At 36.9% G+C, this 20,752-nt stretch overlaps 1 protein-coding gene across 12 annotated transcripts in view; it reads left to right on the plus strand.

Moving 5' to 3' along the window:
• Nucleotides 1–20,752, plus strand: part of PIAS2 (protein inhibitor of activated STAT 2) — a 96,684-nt gene that overhangs the window by 24,966 nt on the left and 50,966 nt on the right. For 10 of the 12 annotated variants that reach the window (XM_082416582.1, XM_082416585.1, XM_082416584.1 and 7 more), the window contains 2 exons: nucleotides 315–789; nucleotides 7,332–7,416. In XM_082416582.1, the coding sequence (XP_082272708.1) occupies nucleotides 315–789; nucleotides 7,332–7,416 (560 nt within the window). The remainder of the gene's footprint in view (nucleotides 1–314; nucleotides 790–7,331; nucleotides 7,417–20,752) is intronic. The other 2 variants (XM_082416587.1, XM_082416588.1) reach the window with 1 other exon arrangement.

Genomic DNA, 20,752 nt, shown 5'->3' on the forward strand with positions numbered 1-20,752 from the left:
TAAAGCAAATATGGGTTTACACTTGGGCATAATCAGATAATGAAGTGGTTAGCAGAAACCAACAGACAATAGATTACCAAAATTGAGTACAACAAAGCATAATTAACACTATAACTTGACTGTAATTGGTGGGGGAGGGGTGGTGGCTATAGAAACAGTAACAATTCTAAGTGATATGTGAAAATGCTGGTTACTAGCACATGCCAGTTGATAGAATGCTGGAAAAATCAGGTTTTACAGTATATTTTAGATAGGATTTTTATATGCTTGAGGGTGACTGTTGGCTTATATCCCTTTTTTTCCTTTCCTTTTAGAATATGGTTTCTAGTTTTAGGGTTTCTGAACTACAAGTGTTACTAGGCTTTGCTGGAAGGAATAAAAGTGGACGCAAGCATGACCTCCTGATGAGGGCGCTGCATTTACTGAAGAGCGGCTGCAGCCCTGCGGTTCAGATTAAAATCCGAGAATTGTATAGACGCCGTTACCCACGGACTCTTGAAGGCCTTTCTGATTTATCCACAATCAAATCATCGGTTTTCAGTTTGGATGGTAGCTCCTCACCTGTAGAACCTGACTTGGCTGTGGCTGGAATCCACTCGTTGCCTTCCACTTCAGTTACACCTCACTCGCCGTCCTCTCCTGTTGGTTCTGTGCTGCTTCAAGATACTAAACCCACGTTTGAGATGCAGCAGCCATCTCCCCCAATCCCTCCTGTTCATCCTGATGTGCAGTTAAAAAACTTACCCTTTTATGATGTCCTTGATGTTCTCATCAAGCCCACGAGTTTAGGTAAGTGTTAGAGAAATCTGTTTCTTCTGGACAAGAGAGTAAGTAAAGCAAGAGGCCTTCAACTGTTAATGATTTGCTGTTAATATTATAAAACTGAGGCATTAAAATACCAAATGTTTAAATGTAAAATAAAAAGAAATATTGGCAACCATGACAGAAATCTAGTATAAAACTCTTCATTAGTCAATCAAACTTTCTTCTTATAGCTTAGAACTCAAATTGCTTCTGTGTGTATACGAAAAGACACAAATCTTATTTGTTGCTGTGGTTCCACCTTTTGATGCTTTTGGTATTTTTACAAAGAGACTTAGTTTTTGTTTAACATAGCTTTTTAAACTGTTTTCCTAAGGAATAAATCTTTTATACTTAATTTTTTCCTAACGTGGCAGAGTTTGACACACGTCATTTAGCTTTTTGTTAATAACCATTGACTGCTCAGAAAATGTAATAAATTTTATATTAATAAACGTTGATACATGTGACTTTAACAAATTTATACCTAGGTTCGTGACTTCTATGCTGTAATGGCATAATTTCTTACTGGCTAATGAAATTATTTACAGAGGTATTTGAATTTATTGATAAAATAAATTGTTTGGGAAATAGCATTTCATAGTTAGTCCGGGAGGTCATTTTCCTTTCCATCCTAAGAAGAACGCTTTTTGTGTCAAGTCATTTGAAAACTCTCTTAAATATATCAATGTGCTTTTTTAGTTTTGCATAGGACTATACTTGTATATCTTGGTTGAACTAGAAGGAAATTTTGAGGGGCAGGGCTGGTTAATGGGGTCAGTATGCCTGATGGTGGCAGGCCAGGGTGGCTATGCTTTTCCCAGGCCCTCTCTCCTTGCTTTGTTTTTGTTTAACAAAACTGAGCCAGGGAGGTAGAGTAATGCATTTTATCCCTTCATTACATTCATTCTGAAATAAGGATTCTGTGTTTGTTCGCATTTGTGCAAAGTCCTTTGAGTAGAATTATTGCATCAAAGAGTAAGGACTCCTGATAACATATTACTAAATTAGTTTCCAGAATAGCTGTGCCAGTTTAAATTCCACAAAGTGAGAGAATGTCTCTCGTTGCACTTTTTACTTCCTGCCTTTATTGATCTTTGCAATTTCGGTAGGTGAAAACTTGTATCTTGTTTAGATTTTTCATTTTTAAAATTAATAACAGGAACAAACATTTAAAATGTTTATTACCCAGCTGTGTTTCTTTTATGATTTTACTTCATTTTTAACTTTTTTTTTTTAACCAGGTTCATTTATCTGCTTAAAATGTTTCCATAATTTATTTTTTTATTTCTCCTTTTTTCATGGTTTCTGGTTCATACCGATGTACGTACAGTGTCATGGCTCATTCACATGTTTCTTAGGAATTATTGCAAATTTATTTCTTTGTGTTTTGAGAAAGATTCAGACGAGTAATGTGCTTAGGTGACCCTACTTCATGGAACTCCTCAGGAATATGGCTAAGGCAGGACTGAGCATAAGAGGCCAGGTGGGGTCCTGGTTACAGGGGAAGGTGTTTCAGAACTGGATCGAATGCCTGGAAGGAAGATGACTGGAGATGGAGAGAAGATGCAGCAGCATGTCTTCTCTGCTCCTAGCGTCAGCGGTGTGCCAAGCAGCGAGCTCTGAAGAGGCTTTGTGCCTTGCTTTCCATACTTTCCTTTGTTCAGAAACAGAAATAGGAATTTTCTTACTTTTCTGTATTCTTCATAGAGTTTCTCTTTCATTAACCTCAATTAAAGGAAGGTAATAGGCTTTTTATAAATTTACTAAAATAAAATTTTTGTATCTCATGTGGCTTAGATAAAATAATGCCAGAGACATTTTTTGTTGAAGAGTGGGTAAGAAGAAAACCTGCCTTTTGCTCATAGCTTGCATTAGAATGTAAGAAATACATGAAACCTCAGAGCTTATAAAATAACTTTTTGCTCCTGAGCTAAAAAATTGTTGACTCCTGTATTTTTCAGGAGTTCTGCCTATCACTGTTTTTATAAACTTTATAAACAGATTTTTGTTTTAAAACAAGGCTTAAACATTTCCTTATCCTGCCTTCCCTAAAAAGAAAAAGAAAAAAGAATTTTCTTAATGTATATAGTCTTATTATTTCAGATTGATAAAACAGTGATCTAAAAAAGGCTGTTTTAGACTTTGAAGTAGAAAGTTAAAAAATCGGCATAATACCATATAGTCTGCCAAATAAAAGTGGAAAAATTTAATCATTTCCAGTAACGATCTTCATATGAAAATTTTTAGTATCATGATGTCTAAAGCAATGCAGTGACATTTAGAAATTGCCTTAAGTTTTAACGATTTGGTTATATAATGTTGAAAATACTTGTAAAAATAAAAATTTGGGGTAAATCCATTTATTTGGAACACTGTTATGGAGAAACCTATTTACATTTGGGAACTGAGAATTAGCCTCAGGAATTGAAAGAGATACCAAATCCGTATTTCAAAGCACATATTCTTGACATTCGTGGGCCAGTCTGTGTATTCTCAATTTAATATATAGTTGATTAGATGATTTCTAAGCCATCAACATGTTGTTGAGCAGGAATTAATTAACAACATGGGAAAGATTGGAAGAGCTCTGGTAGAAAAAAACAAAAAGTCAAAAAATGTCGTTCCAAAACCTCTTGGGAATATTGAAACCAATAGTCCTTTAGTATTGAGGGAATCGCTGTTACAGCAAGGTGCATGTATTGATGCCAAATAAAACCCCCAAACAACCACGACGAGTATATTCTATTTAAGAAGATACATTATTACATAGTTTTGCAGTTTGGTTTTATTAAAATTGTTTAAATAAAATTATTTTAGCATTTAAAATGACAAACTGTGGCATCTAGAAAGCATGAGTGTACACGATAATACTAAGTGAGGTTCTCTGTAGCTGAGGTTTTACTGTAACAGATGCATAATCCCCTAATCTGAAAACAGGCTAACAAAATCTCTCCTCTTCCCTTAAATAGCTATTCTAATTTGCTCTCACAGGCAGTATTTTTGTCTTTTTTTTCAATTTTCTGTTTTCTTTCTTCTTTTTTTAAGATAATTTCTTTCGGTGATGAAATCCTTTCTCTTTAAAAAAATTTGTCTATATTCAGTCTGTACAAAAGAATACATAAAAAACATTGTTATAAAGAATATCCATGAATGAACACCTGTGAAACCACTGTACAGTTTTTTTGTTTTTTGTTTTTTTTTTTAATTTATTTATTTTTGGCTGTGTTGGGTCTTCGTTTCTGTGCGAGGGCTTTCTCTAGTTGCGGCAAGTGGGGGCCGCTCTTCATTGCGGTGCGCGGGCCTCTCACTGTTGTGGCCTCTCTTGTTGCGGAGCACAGGCTCCAGATGCGCAGGCTCAGTAGTTGTGGCTCACGGGCCTAGTCGCTCCGTGGCATGTGGAATCTTCCCAGACCAGGGCTCGAACCCGTGTCCCCTGCATTGGCAGGCAGATTCTCAACCACTGTGCCACCAGGGAAGCCCTACAGTTTTTAAGAAAGGAACATTGCCAGTATCTTTGAAGCCATTTCCTTGCCTTTTCCTTTTTGAGTTAAATCACTATTCTGGATTTTGTGTTTCTCTCTTTTGCTTGTTTTACCATATATGTATAAAAAAATGTAATGTTTAATTGGCTTGCTTTTGAAATTTATATGATGGTATACTGTGTATATATTCTTCTGTGACTAGCTGTTTTTGTTCAGTCTGTTTATAAACATCTACGTGTTGATATGTCTAGCTGTTTGGTATTTTGTGAAATACCTTCAAAGTATTATGAGTCTTTGATTCCTTAAAATTTCTTCATTGTGCTTTTCAGATTACAAAAGTAATTTATGCTAGTAATTGAAAATTCAAACATAGAAGTATAACAAAAAGGGAAAGTCCCTCATAACCTCATTTATTACTCAGCTTGAGTCATATCAATAATTAGCTGTTTCTCTGCGTGTTATGTCATCTTTTTTCTCTTCCCCTTCATTAAACAAGGCTCTTCTAACCACAGAGCCACTGTGCCACTTTTCTGGTAGAGGTGGAAGGCATTATTCTACTTGTACCACTGTGAAAAGTGCCCTCTGGAGTTCTGCGCCTTGACAATCTTTCTTAACTGTATTTCTTAGAAATATATTGTACATCTGTAGATTATAGTAGGTCTGTTATCTTGTAGATGTACCATAACTGAACCAGTATTCTGTTGATGTACATTTTCAGTTGTTTTCAGTTTTTATTATTTATTCAGAAGTATTTTAGTGTATAACATGTCTTGGGCACTATTCTTGCAGTCTTAGAAACATTGCTGCTGTGAGCATTTTTGCATATGTGTTTCTGAATACTTGCGTTGCATATTCATGAAGTGCAAATGCCTAGATGTGGATATTTTGGGTCAAGGAGTATGATTATTTAATATTTTGATATTCAACTTTGTAGAGAAATTTTGCTTGCTTCAGAAGCATCGCAGCAATTTATACTCCCAATAATGTATGAATGTATTATTTTCCCTACACCTCATCAGCATTGTATTGTTGGTCTTTTCATCTTTGTAATCTGATAGGTGACAAATTAATGAGCGTCAACATCTTTTCTTATTCTTAAATTTCTGAATATTAGGAAATACTCATTAAGCCTCTGGGTGCAGTTAAACAGGTTTAAAGTGATATGCACATTAATGTAAAGCCATTAAAATACAATCTCACTTCTAAAGAATTTGGATAAATTCATTTCTGTTAACTCAGTTAACAAGTATATAATGAGGATTTAATTTGGATATGGTCATGTAGCCTAATTGTGGAGAAGTCGGAAGTATGGAGTGGGCTTTAGGAATTTTGCTGTTTAGTTGGAGAGAGAATATTAACATGAGAGAAAAGTAGCAAGCAGTTATATGCTTGTATGACGAAGCCCTGTAACTTGTGAACATAAAGCTCAAATATTGTATTGGCCTAATGAATGAAGAAGTTAATCAAGACTTTTTGGAGTAGGAGTGACACTTGAGGGAGCTTTGAAGGATGAATATGCCTGCTTTGAACTGATGGAGTGTATAGGAGAGTAGGCATCAGGAAAGGTGAGAAGTGTGAGCAGTCACAGAAGTAGAAATAAAAATGGCACCGTTGTGAGACCTGACAGTGAATAGAGCAGGACTTGGGGAGACACTGGAAATTTAGATTTGTTAGGAAAGAGTTGAGGCCATTGTTATGGAGGTTCTCATAGATAAGGGAGTTTAGACGTGGTTCATTCACAGATAAGTTCTGCTTAGCATGTTTCAGCAGAGGAATGGTGATGAAAAAGTGGTGCTAAGGATCACTAGCTCTGCACTTGTGTTCTGATGAGGGACTGGCAGAGAGACAGGGTTGCTCCTTCATTTGTACAAAGTAATAATAGGTTTTGAGTAGGATGGTGGTAGTGAAAATAGAGAGGAGGCAGCCAATAAGAAAATTAAAAAACAAAACAAAACAGGACTTAATGACTAACTGGATATAGGGGATGAAGATGGAGAACTGAGATAAAGGAAATGAATGATTTCTGTGATTGAACAATTGGTAACAATTCTCCTCTTTCATAATTCTGAATTAAAGCCACCGTTTTACAAGAAGCTTGAAACCTCAGTACTCTGCCCTCCCCAAATGATCTTTGCAACTGTTGTATAGGGAGAAAAGTATTTTGGTATTAAACATCACTGATGATTATTAATATAGTGATTGTTTCTGTATAGATAAAATTCTTTCGGGTGATTCAAGTTTTCTATATTCTGTTTAAAGCTCATAAAATTAGAAAAGTTTTGCTGTGTGTATAGGAGGATTATCATTTTAAAATGTTCTCATAAAGCAGTGTTTAATGATAATTGTAAACAATTGATTATCGGAATATAGATGCATATTCAGTCAAGTGTTCATTGAAAGCATTCATTGTTTTAATGAGTACTAGAACATCATTGAATCTGTTAAAGTTCTTTGAGAAGAAAATACACTTCAGTTTTTAATAATACACTTCTGAAGGATGACTTCATTAGATTATCTTTTTTAACTAGCTAATCATCTGTATGCCGATATTTATTTTGTGTCTTAATAAGTCTCCCAACTTAGAAGTTTTAAAATTTTAAATTTTCTCTTATATGAATGCTCTGCGTAATTGAATATGAAGTATTGAAAACAAAACACAACAACAAAAGAAACAAAACAAACAAGAACAAAAGAGACCTGAATCTTGGATAGAATTCTCCTGGGTGGTGTTTTTGACTTCCTCAGACTTTCATTAGATGATACTGTAGTCAAGGATGAAATGTAATTTTGAAGGTTGTGTTATATTTTGATTAAAATTAGTATGTTAGAATAAAGAATGGTAAATGTTTAACATTGAACCTGCTTTAGAGTGACTTTACTTTCATGAGTCCAAGATGAATGTAGCTTAGTACTTCAGATTGGTGTATTTTAACCATAAAAGTTTCAGAATTGGGCAGACTCTATCAGAAGTGCCTGGTTATTGCAGGTTCTTCTGTTATTGGATTTGTTATTGGAATATTATCTTTCTTTTTTTTTCTTCCCCAGTTCAAAGCAGTATTCAGCGGTTTCAAGAGAAGTTTTTTATTTTTGCTCTGACACCTCAACAAGTTAGAGAGATATGCATATCCAGGTAAGAGGAGTTTGGAATATATTCTCAAGGATGTTGGTGTATTAGTCTGCTAGGCCTGCCGTAACAAAGTACCACAGACTGGGTGGCTTAAACAACAGAAATTTGTCTTCTCACATTTCAGGAGGCTTGAAGTCCAAGACTAAGGTGTTGACAGATTTGGTTTCTTCTGAGGCCTCCCTCCTTGGCTCGCAGATGGCTGCCTTCTTGCTGTGTGTTCTCACATGGCCTTTCCTCTGTGTGCCTGTGTATTCCTGGTGTCTCTTCTTCTTCTTATAAGGACACCAGTCCTAGTGGATTAAGGCCCCACCCTTATGACCTCATTTGATCTTAATGACCTCTTTAAAGTCCCCAAGTCCACAGACAGTCACATTGGGGGTTAGGGCTTTAGCATATGAATTTTGGGGGAACACAGTTCAGTCCATAACAGTTGGGCCATTTCTCCTTAAGTAAGCATAGTATATTTTGACTAAGGTTAGCCAAATATTTAATAAATACTCTGTTAGAAAAAAATTTTAACTTTTGAATAAAACCCCTTTGAATTACTTTTTGTCACATTTGGCAGTAACTTTTTTTTAATGAAACTTTTATTCTGAATATAGCAACATAAAGAATTTGTGATAACAGAACAAAGATAGAGTGACCATAAACTTCATCATCCAAACAGAGGCATTTTTAGAGTGAAAGTGGATATTATTAATAATTTTTTCTGGGATAAGAACATGAACTGGGACCTTTCTGAGCTATATGGTCACCTAGACCAAAAAATTAGCAGAAATCTGAAAACAATTATGAAAAATACTCTTAGCTTTTCCATTTCAAAAAATAGGGTAAACTTAAACATATTTATAAAGAGCAAATGAACTAAGAGAGATAGGAGGAAAGAAAAGGAAATCTGTAGTATATACTTTCCCAGTTAAAAATATAGTCATCCTTGGTGTTAATAATATATTATTTATAAGACTTCAGAAAGGTTTAGCATAAGAAAACTGAGACTCCTGGAGGTTAAATGATTTTCTGGGATTGTAGAGTTAAAAGTTGGAACAAAGAGTTGAGCAAATTAGAGGTTTTTTACATCCTTTCAGCTCTTCGTTAGACACTCACCTTCTCTGAGATGTTAATAGGAGTTTTTAAAAAGTAAAGATTCTGCAGTTAAGTTTTGGAAATTCTGTATTCAACGTAGGTACATAAGTTCTTAAAGCCAGACTTTTCAGAATCTTTAATATGTTAATGTGTATTGTCAGTCTCCCAGGATGGTGGATCCAAATTTATGGGCCTCTCTCTCTTTTAAACCTCCTGACATCTTGAAGATGCACTGTTGTTATGTGGAAGAGTATGGGACACACACAGCTTTCCATTCTTTCGTCAATCACATCACCGCTCTCAACAAAGTCTCAGAATGATTTTATAACTTGACCTGGTAAAATTTGAGCTCCCAAAAAGTAGTGCTTAGATAGTCTGGCTCTCTCCCACAAAAGGGAAAAAGACAAAGTGTTGAAAAATAAGATTAAAAGAAAAAAAAAAAAGACAGTACTAAGGATTAGTCCAAAAGACCCAGTATCCAAATATCCAAATAATAGGGGTTTTAGGAAAAGTAGAGAAAATTTAGAGGAGGAAATTATCAAAGAAGTAAAATGAATGTAGCTTGATGCAGTTCATGTTCACCAGGGGCAAGACATTGCAGGCAGTTTTTATAAATTGGAAGTACTTTCAGTGTTGGGGATAGTAATAAACCAACTAAAAAATTAATAGGATAAATGAAAAATTGTATTTTATATCCAAGCCATATCATTATTATAAAGTTTTGTTTGTTATTCATTGATGAGTCCTTGCTTGAGAACATTTACTAAGTGTTTATTAGGTACAAAACACTATATTATATGATATGCCTCTTTTCTACAAGTTGCTTGCAGTCTCGTTAGTGAACTAGCTCATATACATAAAATGATTGTTGGCATTGCGAGAGCCAGTATGAAAAGAGCCAATTCAGTAATGACAAATCAGAGCTGATTTATAGGAGAAGATTACTATTAACGTTGGTGGTCTGGGAAAGCTTCTTTAGGGTGTTGGGTGGGCCTTTGAAGGAAGGAGATTATTTACTCAGCATGGAATTGTGATAATATGTACCATTTGCCTTAAAAAGGTGTGTGTGTGTAATTTGCGTAAGTGCATAAAATATGTCTGGACAAATATGATAAGCTGCCTCTGGAGAAGGGAATCAGGTGGCCGGGGCCGGAATTGGGGGAGTCTCTTCATTTATATCCTTTTTTGTATCTTTTTGAAGTTTGAACTATGTGAATGTATTAACTAGTCAAAAAAAATGAATGACTAAAATTTAAATAATAATTTTCAATTAAAAATTTTAATTATGTTCTGGAGATGGATGGTGGTGATGATATAATGTGAATGTACTTAAAGCCATAGAACTATACACTTTAAGATGGTTAACATGATAAATTTTATCTTATGAATATTTAACCACAATAAAAATTAAAAAAAAAAATTAACCATAAAAGTAAGGCTACTTGTGATCCTACCAGCAAAGAAGACAAAACACACATACACATGTGCATGCAAACTCCAACCTTTTCAGAGTTGGGTAATCAAATAGTAAAAAATCTCCTTCTTCCTAAGAAGCGGAAGTAGCAGTTTGGTACTCATTACCTAGGTTTAATAATTATCAACATTTTGGAATCTGTATGTGACCACTCCTCAACTTCTTTTCCTGAAATTTTTTTTTTTTTTTTTTATGTTTATTTTTGGCTGTGTTGGGTCTTCGTTTCTGTGTGAGGGCTTTCTCCAGTTGCGGCGAGCGGGGGCCACTCTTCATCGCGGTGCGCGGGCCTCTCACTATCGCGGCCTCTCTTGTTGCGGAGCAGAGGCTCCAGACGCTCAGGCTCAGTAGTTGTGGCTCACGGGCCCAGTTGCTCCGCGGCATGTGGGATCTTCCCAGACCAGGGCTCGAACCCGTGTCCCCTGCATTGGCAGGCAGATTCTCAACCACTGCGCCACCAGGGAAGCCCTTCCTGAAATATTTTAAAGGAAATTGCAAACATCATGTAATTTCACCCAGAAATACCTCAAGATACATCTCTAATTTTTAACGTAATCACACTAAAAAATTAATAATTCTTTAATGTAAAACAGTGTCTACCCTATATTCAAATTTTCTCAGTTGTTCTTCAGTATTCAGACATGTATTATTTTGACTTTTATGTCTCCCAAGATTTAAAAAAAACTTTTTACTTTGAAGTAATCTTAGGTTTATAGAAAAGATGTGAACGTAGTAGATAATACTCTTCAGCCAGTTCCTTTAATATTACCATGTTGCATAATTATAAGTGCAATTATCAAAACCAAGAAATTAACCTTGGTGTAATACTATTAACTAAACTACAGTCTTTATTCAGGTTTCCTCAGATTTTCTGCTAATTAATTTCTGTTCCTTGATCCAATCCAAGATCCCAAATCCCATTTAATAGTTGTGTCAATAGAAGAAGTGTTTTCTTCTCTTTCTTAACTTTTGATATTTTTGTGGAGTACTGATCAGGTATTTTGTAGAACGTTCCTCAGTTTGGGTTTGTCTGATGTTTTGTCATGATTAGATTGAGATTATGCATTTTTAGCAAGAGTACCTCAAGTTCTGTGCCCTTCTCAGTGTATCATAACAGTGCTCCATAATATTGATACATCGTATATTTGGTGATGTTAATTTTGATCACTTGGGTAAGGTACTGTTCACCAGACTTCTACACTGTAAAGTTGCTGTTTTTTTACTTTGTTATTAATAAATATCTTGGGGGAGATATTTTGAGACTAGGCACATATTCTGTTTATCTTCAAATTTTTCCCACCAATTTAGCGTTCACTCATGGATCTTGCCTTCAGTAATTACTTCATCGTAAACACTCTTGTGCTCTAGTGATGTGATTTTTCTGTTGTTATTATTCTTTTTCACATTGGAGTTATTCTTTTGTAAGGAAGAGCTGTCCCTTGCCCCCCATTTATTTATTCAATTACTTGCTTGTATCTGTGTGGGCCCTGGGGTACTCTGGGTTATAATCCAGTGCTATATAATTCATATTGTTGCTCAAACTGTTCCACCTTTGGCTATTGGCCATTCTTTCAGGTTGGCTCCTATGCCCTTTTGGTATGTCTCCACCCATTTCTGAGGACTACTTTACCGCTCCAGGCTCATCTTTTATTTTCTCTGCCCGAGTTCTGGAAAGATAACTTCTCCAAGGAGCTCTGGTTCTGCTCTTACAGTACTTCCTACCACTTTCTCTGGAAAAAAGTGGTTCATTTGACTCTGTTAGCATATTACACATTCTGGATTTGGATAATTGTGCTTCTTGTGGTATCATTTGACTTCTATCCCTATGGTTCTCAAATTTTGCTGCGTATTCGAATCAACTGGGGAGGCTTTAAGACTCCAAATACCCAGATTTCATTCATACCAATTAAATTAGAATCTCTGAGGACGGAACCCAAACAGCAGTAGTTTTTAAAGCTCCCCAGGGGTTTCCAGTGTGCAAATTTGAAAACTACTGCTGTGCATCCAGCTCCTCCCCTTTTCCTGTAATGGTGGTAAGGTCTAAACCAGAGGCGTGAATGCATTCAGGTTTGGGTTTTTAAAAATTTTTTTTCTATTACATCTTACAACGATTGATCTGTGAGTTCAACTCTGTTCTTGGCTATAGCACCACTCCTTCCATTGGCTACCATTGCCTCTGTAATCATGCTCTCTCAGTTTCTTACACTGACATCTCTTGCATGTTCCCGAAATCAGTGTGTGATTCTCTTCTCACTGCTCTGTGATAGTATCCTTGAATGTGGTTTTTTTTTTTATTAACTGGCTTCAAAGAGATTTTTGCTTAGTATATATTTCAGTCTGTTGTCTATTTCATTAATGGCATGGGATCTGCCTGGACAGAGGCCTCTTTGTATTATCCCATACTTCATCAACCACATCCCCTCAGTTTGCTACACTGTGTTGATCCTTCTTTTATGTCTCTTTCAAGATTTAAAACTTGAATTAACTCTACCTTTGAGGGAGTTAGCATGGTCTTTAGAGTAGTGTCAATTGGAATGTGAATTCTGGCTCAATCACTTAAGTCTGTATGCCCCTAGGTAAGTTCCTAAAGCCTATTGAATCTTATTTACCCAGTGTGTAAAATTGGAAAAATAATCACCACCTCACTCAGTGGTTGGGGGTTGAATGCCATAACTGGCTCTACCTCTGCTTATCCTGGTGAGTAGCATCACCATCTATCCAGTTGCACCATTCCGAAACCTGGGTACCATCCTAGGTCCCCTTATCCTACCTTCCTGTATCTAGTCAGTCATTGAGTCCTATCAGTTTTTATCCCTAAATATCATTCAGTGATATTTATGTTTAAATAACTTTCAAGCCCTCATCTTTTGCCTATACAATTGTAATGACCTCCTAACTCTCCCAGCTGACCAAGTGATCTTTCTAAAGCCCATTCAGTTTTTTCTTTCTTGTGCTTAAAAACCATATGAAGTCCATATTCCATTGCTTGACAATTCTCTTCAACATCCTACTCTACTCATCTTTTTTTTTTCCACACACACACACACACTGTATTTTATTTTTACAAGAGATAAATAGACTGACACCAAGCATTGTACATGGATGACCACAACAAAAGCAACAATGATTGCAATTACCAAACATGAAACACACTCATACTATGTCATAATATTGACATTCAGTCCAGTCATCCTCCACTGTAACAGCTCCTTTACTTTGCAGTGAAAATTGATTTGTATATTCTTTGCCTCTGAGTCCTTATGGGATTTTTTTTTTTAAATTCAAACAGAAAGTCACAAAAATTATACTCAGCCTCATCAGTTCACTCAGTCCCATGTAATTAATTTTTTTTTATCTTGATCTTTTGTTAGCACTTTTATGAGTTCATCAGTTTTTCATTAGAGTTCTAAAAATGCTTATTCATTCAGTTCAGCAGTAGTCAGTTACCAGAAACCTGTACTTGTCAGAGTCTTTTCCATGAGTTTCTTGAAGATGAAACCCTTTTATAGGAACATATTTGCAAAAGCATCAGAGTACACCCAGAACTGTCTGTAAATGACAAAAGACTTAAAAATGACCACGGTTAAAGATTTGATGAAAGTTCATAATAATGCAGTTGACAAGAAAATTAGTTATTTCAGAGATATACATTTTAAAGTAATAACTAGGATTATGACTTATAACATTATACCAGAACATATAAGATTTTTAGAAATTTCATGTAATGTCTGAAACATTTATATTAACATATTTCCATACAAATAACCCAATGAAAGTTAAGTATTAGTTATTTTGTTTGTTTTTTTATACTGCAGGTTCTTATTAGTCATCAATTTTATACACATCAGTGTATACATGTCAGTCCCAATCACCCAATTCAGCACACCACCATCCCCACACCACCGCAGTTTTCCCTCCTTGGTGTCCATATGTCCATTCTCTACATCTGTGTCTCAACTTCTGCCCTGCAAACTGGCTCATCTGTACCATTTTTCTAGGTTCCACATACATGCGTTAATATACGATATTTGTTTTTCTCTTTCTGACTTACTTCACTCTGTATGACAGTCTCTAGATCCATCCACGTCTCAACAAATGACTCAGTTTCGTTCCTTTTTATGGCTGAGTAATATTCCATTGTATATATGTACCACAACTTCTTTATCCATTCATCTGTCTATGGGCATTTAGGTTGCTTCCATGACCTGGCTATTGTAAATAGTGCTGCAATGAACATTCAGGTGTATGTGTCTTTTTGAATTATGGTTTTCTCTGGGTCTATGCCCAGTAGTGGGATTGCTGGGTCATATGGTAATTGTATTTTTAGTTTTTTAAGGAACCTCCATATTGTTCTCCATAGTGGCTGTATCAATTTACATTCCCACCAACAGTGCAAGAGGGTTCCCTTTCCTCCACACCCTCTCCAGCATTTGTTGTTTGTAGATTTTCTGATGATGCCCATTCTAACTGGTGTGAGGTGATACCTCATTGTAGTTTTGATTTGCATTTCTCTAATAATTAGTGATGTTGAGCATCTTTTCATGTGCTTCGTGGCCATCTGTATGTCTTCTTTGGAGAAATGTCTATTTAGGTCTTCTGCCCATTTTTGGATTGGGGTGTTTGTTTATTTAATATTGAGCTGAATGAGCTGTTTATATATTTTGGAGATTAATCCTTTGTCCGTTGATTCGTTTGCAAATATTTTCTCCCATTCTGAGGGTTGTCTTTTCGTCTTGTTTGTGGTTTCCTTTGCTGTGCAAAAGCTTTGAAGTTTCATTAGGTCCCATTTGTTTATTTTTGTTTTTATTTCCATTACTCTAGGAGGTGGATCAAAAAAGATCTTGCTGTGATTTATGTCAAAGAGTGTTCTTCCTATGTTTTCCTCTAAGAGTTTTATAGTGTCCAGTCTTATATTTAGGTCTCTAATCCATTTTGAGTTTATTTTTGTGTATGGTGTTAGGGAGTATTCTAATTTCATTCTTTTACATGTAGCTGTCCAGTTTTCCCAGCACCACTTATTGAAGAGACTGTCTTTTCTCCATTGTATATCTTTGCCTCCTTTGTCATAGATTAGTTGACCATAGGTGCGTGGGTTAATCTCTGGGCTTTCTATCTTGTTCCATTGATCTATGTTTCTGTTTTTGTGCCAGTACCATATTGCCTTGATTACTGTAGCTTTGTAGTATAGTCTGAAGTCAGGAAGTCTGATTCCTCCAGCTCCATTTTTTTGCCTCAAGACTGCTTTGGCTATTCGGGGTCTTTTGTGTCTCCATACAAATTTTAAGATGATTTGTTCTAGTTCCATAAAAAATGCCATTGGTAATTTGATAGGGATTGCATTGAATCTGTAGATTGCTTTGGGGAGTATACTCATTTCCACAATGTTGATTCTTCCAATCCAAGAACATGGTATATCTCTCCATCTGTTGGTATCATCTTTAATTTCTTTCATCAGTGTCTTATAGTTTTCTGCATACAGGTCTTTTGTCTCCCTAGGTAGGTTTATTCCTAGGTATTTTATTCTTTTTGTTGCAATGGTAAATGGGAGTGTTTCCATAATTTCTCTTTCAGATTTTCCATCATTAGTGTATAGGAATGCAAGAGATTTCTGTGCATTAATTTTGTATCCTGCAACTTTACCAAATTCATTAATTAGCTCTAGCAGTTTTCTGGTGGCAGTTTTAGGATTCTCTACGTATAGTATCATGTCATCCGCAAACAGTGACAGTTTTACTTCTTCTTTTCCAATTTGTATTCCTTTTATTTCTTTTTCTTCTCTGATTGCCGTGGCTAGGACTTCCAGAACTATGTTGAATAATAGTGGTGAGAGTGAACATCCTTGTCTCGTTCCTGATCTTAGAGGAAATGCTTTCAGTTTTTCACCATTGAGAATGATGTTTGCTGTGGGTTTGTCATATATGGCCTTTATTATGTTGAGGTAGGTTCCCTCTACGCCCACTTTCTGGAGAGTTTTTATCATAAATGGGTGTTGAATTTTGTCAAAAGCTTTTTCTGCATCTATTGAGATGATCATATGGTTTTTATTCTTCAGTTTGTTAATATGGTGTATCACATTGATTGATTTGCGTATATTGAAGAATCCTTGCATCCCTGGGATAAATCCCACTTGATCGTGGTGTATGATCCTTTTAATGTGTTGTTGGATTCTGTTTGCTAGTATTTTGTTGAGGATTTTTGCATCTATATTCATCAGTGATATTGGTCTGTAATTTTCTTTTTTTGTAGTGTCTTTGTCTGGTTTTGGTATCAGGGTGATGGTGGCCTCATAGAATGAGTTTGGGAGTGTTCCTTCCTCTGCAATTTTTTGGAAGAGTTTGAGAAGGATAGGTGTTAGCTCTTCTCTAAATGTTTGATAGAATTCACCTGTGAAGCCATCTGGTCCTGGACTTTTGTTTGTTGGAAGATTTTTAATCAGTTTCAATTTCATTACTTGTGATTGGTCTGTTCATATTTTCTGTTTCTTGCTGGTTCAGTCTTGGAAGGTTATACCTTTCTAAGAATTTGTCCATTTCTTCCAGGTTGTCCATTTTATTGGCATAAAGTTGCTTGTAGTAGTCTCTTAGGATGTTTTGTATTTCTGCGGTGTCTATTGTAACTTCTCCTTTTTCATTTCTGATATTATTGATTTGAGTCCTCTCCCTCTTTTTCTTGATGAGTCTGGCTAATGGCTTATCAATTTTGTTTATCTTCTCAAAGAACCAACTTTTAGTTTTATTGATCTTTGCTATTGTTTTCTTTGTTTCTATTTCATTTATTTCTGCTCTGATCTTTATGATTTCTTTCCTTCTGCTAACTTTGGGTTTTGTTTGTTCTTCTTTCTCTAGTTTCTTTAGGTGTAAGGTTAGATTGTTTACTTGAGATTTTTCTTGTTTCTTTAGGTAGGCTTGTATAGCTATAAACTTCCTTCTTAGAACTGCTTTTGCTGCATCCCATAGGTTTTGGGTCGTCGTGTTTTCATTGTCATTTGTCTCTAGGTATTTTTTTACTTCCTCTTTGATTTCTTCAGTGATCTCTTGGTTATTTAGTAACGTATTGTTTAGCCTCCATGTGTTTGTCTTTTTTACGTTTTTTTCCCTGTAATTCATTTCTAATCTCATAGCGTTGTGGTCAGAAAAGATGCTTAATATGACTTCAATTTTCTTAAATTTACTGAGGCTTGATTTGTGACCCAAGATGTGGTCTATCCTGGAGAATGTTTCGTGCGCACTTGAGAAGAACGTGTAATCTGCTGTTTTTGGATGGAATGTCCTATATATATCAATTAAATCTATCTGGTCTATTGTGTCATTTAAAGCTTCTGTTTCCTTATTTATTTTCATTTTGGATGATCTGTCCATTGGTGTGAGTGAGGTGTTAAAGTCCCCCACTATGATTGTGTTACTGTCAGTTTCCTCTTTTATAGCTGTTAGCAGTTGCCTTATGTATTGAGGTGCTCCTATGTTGGGTGCATATATATTTATAATTGTTATATCTTCTTCTTGGATTGATCCCTGGATCATTATGTAGTGTCCTTCCTTGTCTCTTGTAACATTCTTTATTTTAAAGTCTATTTTATCTGATATGAGTATAGCTACTCCAGCTTTCTTTTGATTTCCATTTGCATGGAATATCTTTTTCCATCCCCTAACTTTCAGTCTGTATGTGTCCCTAGGTCTAAAGTGGGTCTCTTGTAGACAGAATATATATGGGTCCTGTTTTTGTATCCATTCAGCCAGTCTATGTCTTTTGGTTGGGGCGTTTAATCCATTCACGTTTAAGGTAATTATCGATATGTATGTTCCTATGACCATTTTCTTAATTGTTTTGGGTTTGTTTTTGTAGGTCCTTTTCTTCTCTTGTGTTTCCCACTTAGAGAAGTTCCTTTAGCATTTGTTGTAGAGCTGGTTTGGTGGTGCTGAACTCTCTCAGCTTTTGCTTGTCTGTAAAGCTTTTGATTTCTCCATCAAATCTAAATGAGATCCTTGCCGGGTAGAGTAATCTTGGTTGTAGGTTCTTCCCTTTCATCACTTTAAGTATATCATGCCGTTCCCTTCTGGCTTGCAGAGTTTCTGCTGAGAAATCGGCTGTTAACCTTATGGGAGTTCCCTTGTATGTTATTTGTTGTTTTTCCCTTGCTGCTTTCAATAATTTTTCTTTGTGTTTAATTTTTGCCACTTTGATTACTATGTGTCTCGGCGTGTTTCTCCTTGGGTTTATCCTGTATGGGACTCTCTGTGCTTACTGGACTTGGGTGGCTATTTCCTTTCCCATGTTAGGGAAGTTTTCGACTATAATCTCTTGAAATATTTTCTCTGGTCTTTTCTCTCTCTCTTCTCCTTCTGGGACCCCTATAATGCGAATGTTGTTGCGTTTAATGTTGTCCCAGAGGTCTCTTAGGCTGTCTTCCTTTCTTTTCATTCTTTTTTCTTTATTCTGTCCCGCAGCAGTGAATTCCACCATTCTGTCTTCCAGGTCACTTATCCGTTCTTCTGCCTCAGTTATTCTGCTATTGATTGCTTCTAGTGTAGTTTTCATTTCAGTTATTGTATTGGTCATCTCTGTTTGTTTGTTCTTTAATTCTTCTAGGTCTTTGTTAATCATTTCTTGCATCTTCTCGACCTTTGCCTCCATTCTTATTCCGAGGTCCTGGATCATCTTCACTAACATTATTCTGAATTCTTTTTCTGGAAGGTTGCCTATCTCCACTTCATTTAGTTGTTTTTCTGGGGTTTTTTCTTGTTCCTTCATTTGGTACATAGCCCTCTGCCTTTTCATCTTGTCTATCTTTCTGTAACTGTGGTTTTTGGTCCACAGGCTGCAGGATTGTAGTTTTTCTTGCTTCTGCTGTCTGCCCTCTGGTGGTTGAGGCTATCTAAGAGGCTTTATGGGAGGCTCTGGTGGTGGGTAGAGCTGACTGTTGCTGTGGCGGTCAGAGCTCAGTAAAACTTTAATCCACTTGACTCTTGATGGGTGGGGCTGGGTTCCCTCCCTGTTGGTTGTTTTGCCTGAGGTGACCCAACACTGGAGCATACCTGGGCTCTTTGGTGGGGCTAATGGCAGATTCTGGGAGGGCTCACGCCAAGGAGCACTTCCCAGAACCTCCGCTGCCAGAGTCCTTGTCCTCACAGTGAAACAGAGCCACCCCCCGCCTCTGCAGGAGACCCCCCAACACCAGCACGTATGTCTGGTTCAGTCTCCCCCAGGGTCACTGCTCCTTCCCCTGGGTCCCGATGCGCACACTACTTTGTGTGTGCCCTCCAAGAGTGGGGTCTCTGTTTCCCCCAGTCCTGTCGAAGTCCTGCAATCAATTCCCACTAGGCTTCAAAGTCTGATTCTCTAGGAATTCCTCCTCCCGTTGCCGGACCCCCAGGTTGGGAAGCCTGACGTGGGGCTCAGAACCTTCACTCCAGTGGGTGGACTTCTGTAGTATAAGTGTTCGCCAGTCTGTGAGTCACCCACCCAGCAGTTACGGGATTAGATTTTACTCTGATTGCGCCCCTCCTACCGTCTCACTGTGGCTTCTCCTCTGTCCTTGGACGTGGGGTATCCTCCTTGGTGAAGTCCAGGGTCTTCCTGTCAATGATTGTCCAGCAGCCAGTTGTGATTCTGGTGCTCTCGCGAGAGGGAGTGAGAGCACGTCCTTCTACTCCGCCATCTTGGTTAATCCTCCAATAATATTATCTGTGCAGTTTCTAGAGACCATAGCAGTGCATCACAGAGAACAAGAGAGAAGTAGTTTCTCACAATTCCTGCCTTCAGAAATTCACCTTTTTTTGGTCCTTTGTGCTTGGTCTGGTTTCACTTCCTCCTAGGGGGCGACTAGCAGAGGCCTCCCAGCCGGCACTCCAGAGTTTTTAGGGCAAAATGGCGGCCGACGCTCCAGCCCAGCGGCCTGTGCGCACCTTCTAGTGTATTTTTCATTTCAGTTATTATATTCTTCATCTCTGGTTGTTCATTATATTTTCTAACTCTGTTAAAAACTTCTAACTTCTCACCCTGTGCATCCATTCTTCTCCCAAATTCTTTGATCATCCTACGATCATTACTCTTTCTCGGGTAGATTGCCTATCTCTGCTTCACTTAGTTTTTCTTCTGGAGTTTTATCTCGTTCCTTCATCTGGAAAATGTTCCTCTGCCACCTCATTTTGTCTGAGTTGATATTTGTATTTTTATGTATGTGGTAGGTTAGTTTTGTTTCTTGACTTTGGAGAAGTGGCCTCTGTAGGATCTACGAAACTTTTTAAAATCATCTCATCTCCTGTCACTCTTCTTTAGCAGCCTATACTCTAGCTAGACTTTCATAGCTGTGCATCTTTGCATATCCTCTTCCTCCTTACTCTCCTTGGCAAACCTGAGTCATATTTTAAGGGCCAGTTCAAGTCTTCCCTTTTCTGCGATGCCTTTTCACATTTCCCCAATTTCATCATTTGTCTCCCTCTGCACTACTCTCATGTACTTATTTTCTATTAAAGCATTTATTTGACTACTTGAATTTACAAACTTCTTAATGAAACCAACATCTCTTACTCATTTTTATATTCTCAGAGCCTGTCACAGTGCCTGGCATATAGTAAATGCCTTTATATCTGATAAATGAGTTCAACATGTGAACGTTCCTAGGGCAGTGACTGGCAGAAAATGAATGTCAGAAGATGCGTAGTCATTACTCGTCACGTTTGTGAAGATCTGTAACACATTGCATTTCCCAGTTTATGTTAATTTCCCTTACTGGAATAAAGTATAAATCCTTAGTGAACCATTCAAAACCCTTTATAACATTCTCCC

Source organism: Balaenoptera physalus (assembly GCF_965194825.1).
Source record: "Balaenoptera physalus genome assembly, chromosome: 12".
NCBI lineage: Eukaryota > Metazoa > Chordata > Mammalia > Artiodactyla > Balaenopteridae > Balaenoptera > Balaenoptera physalus.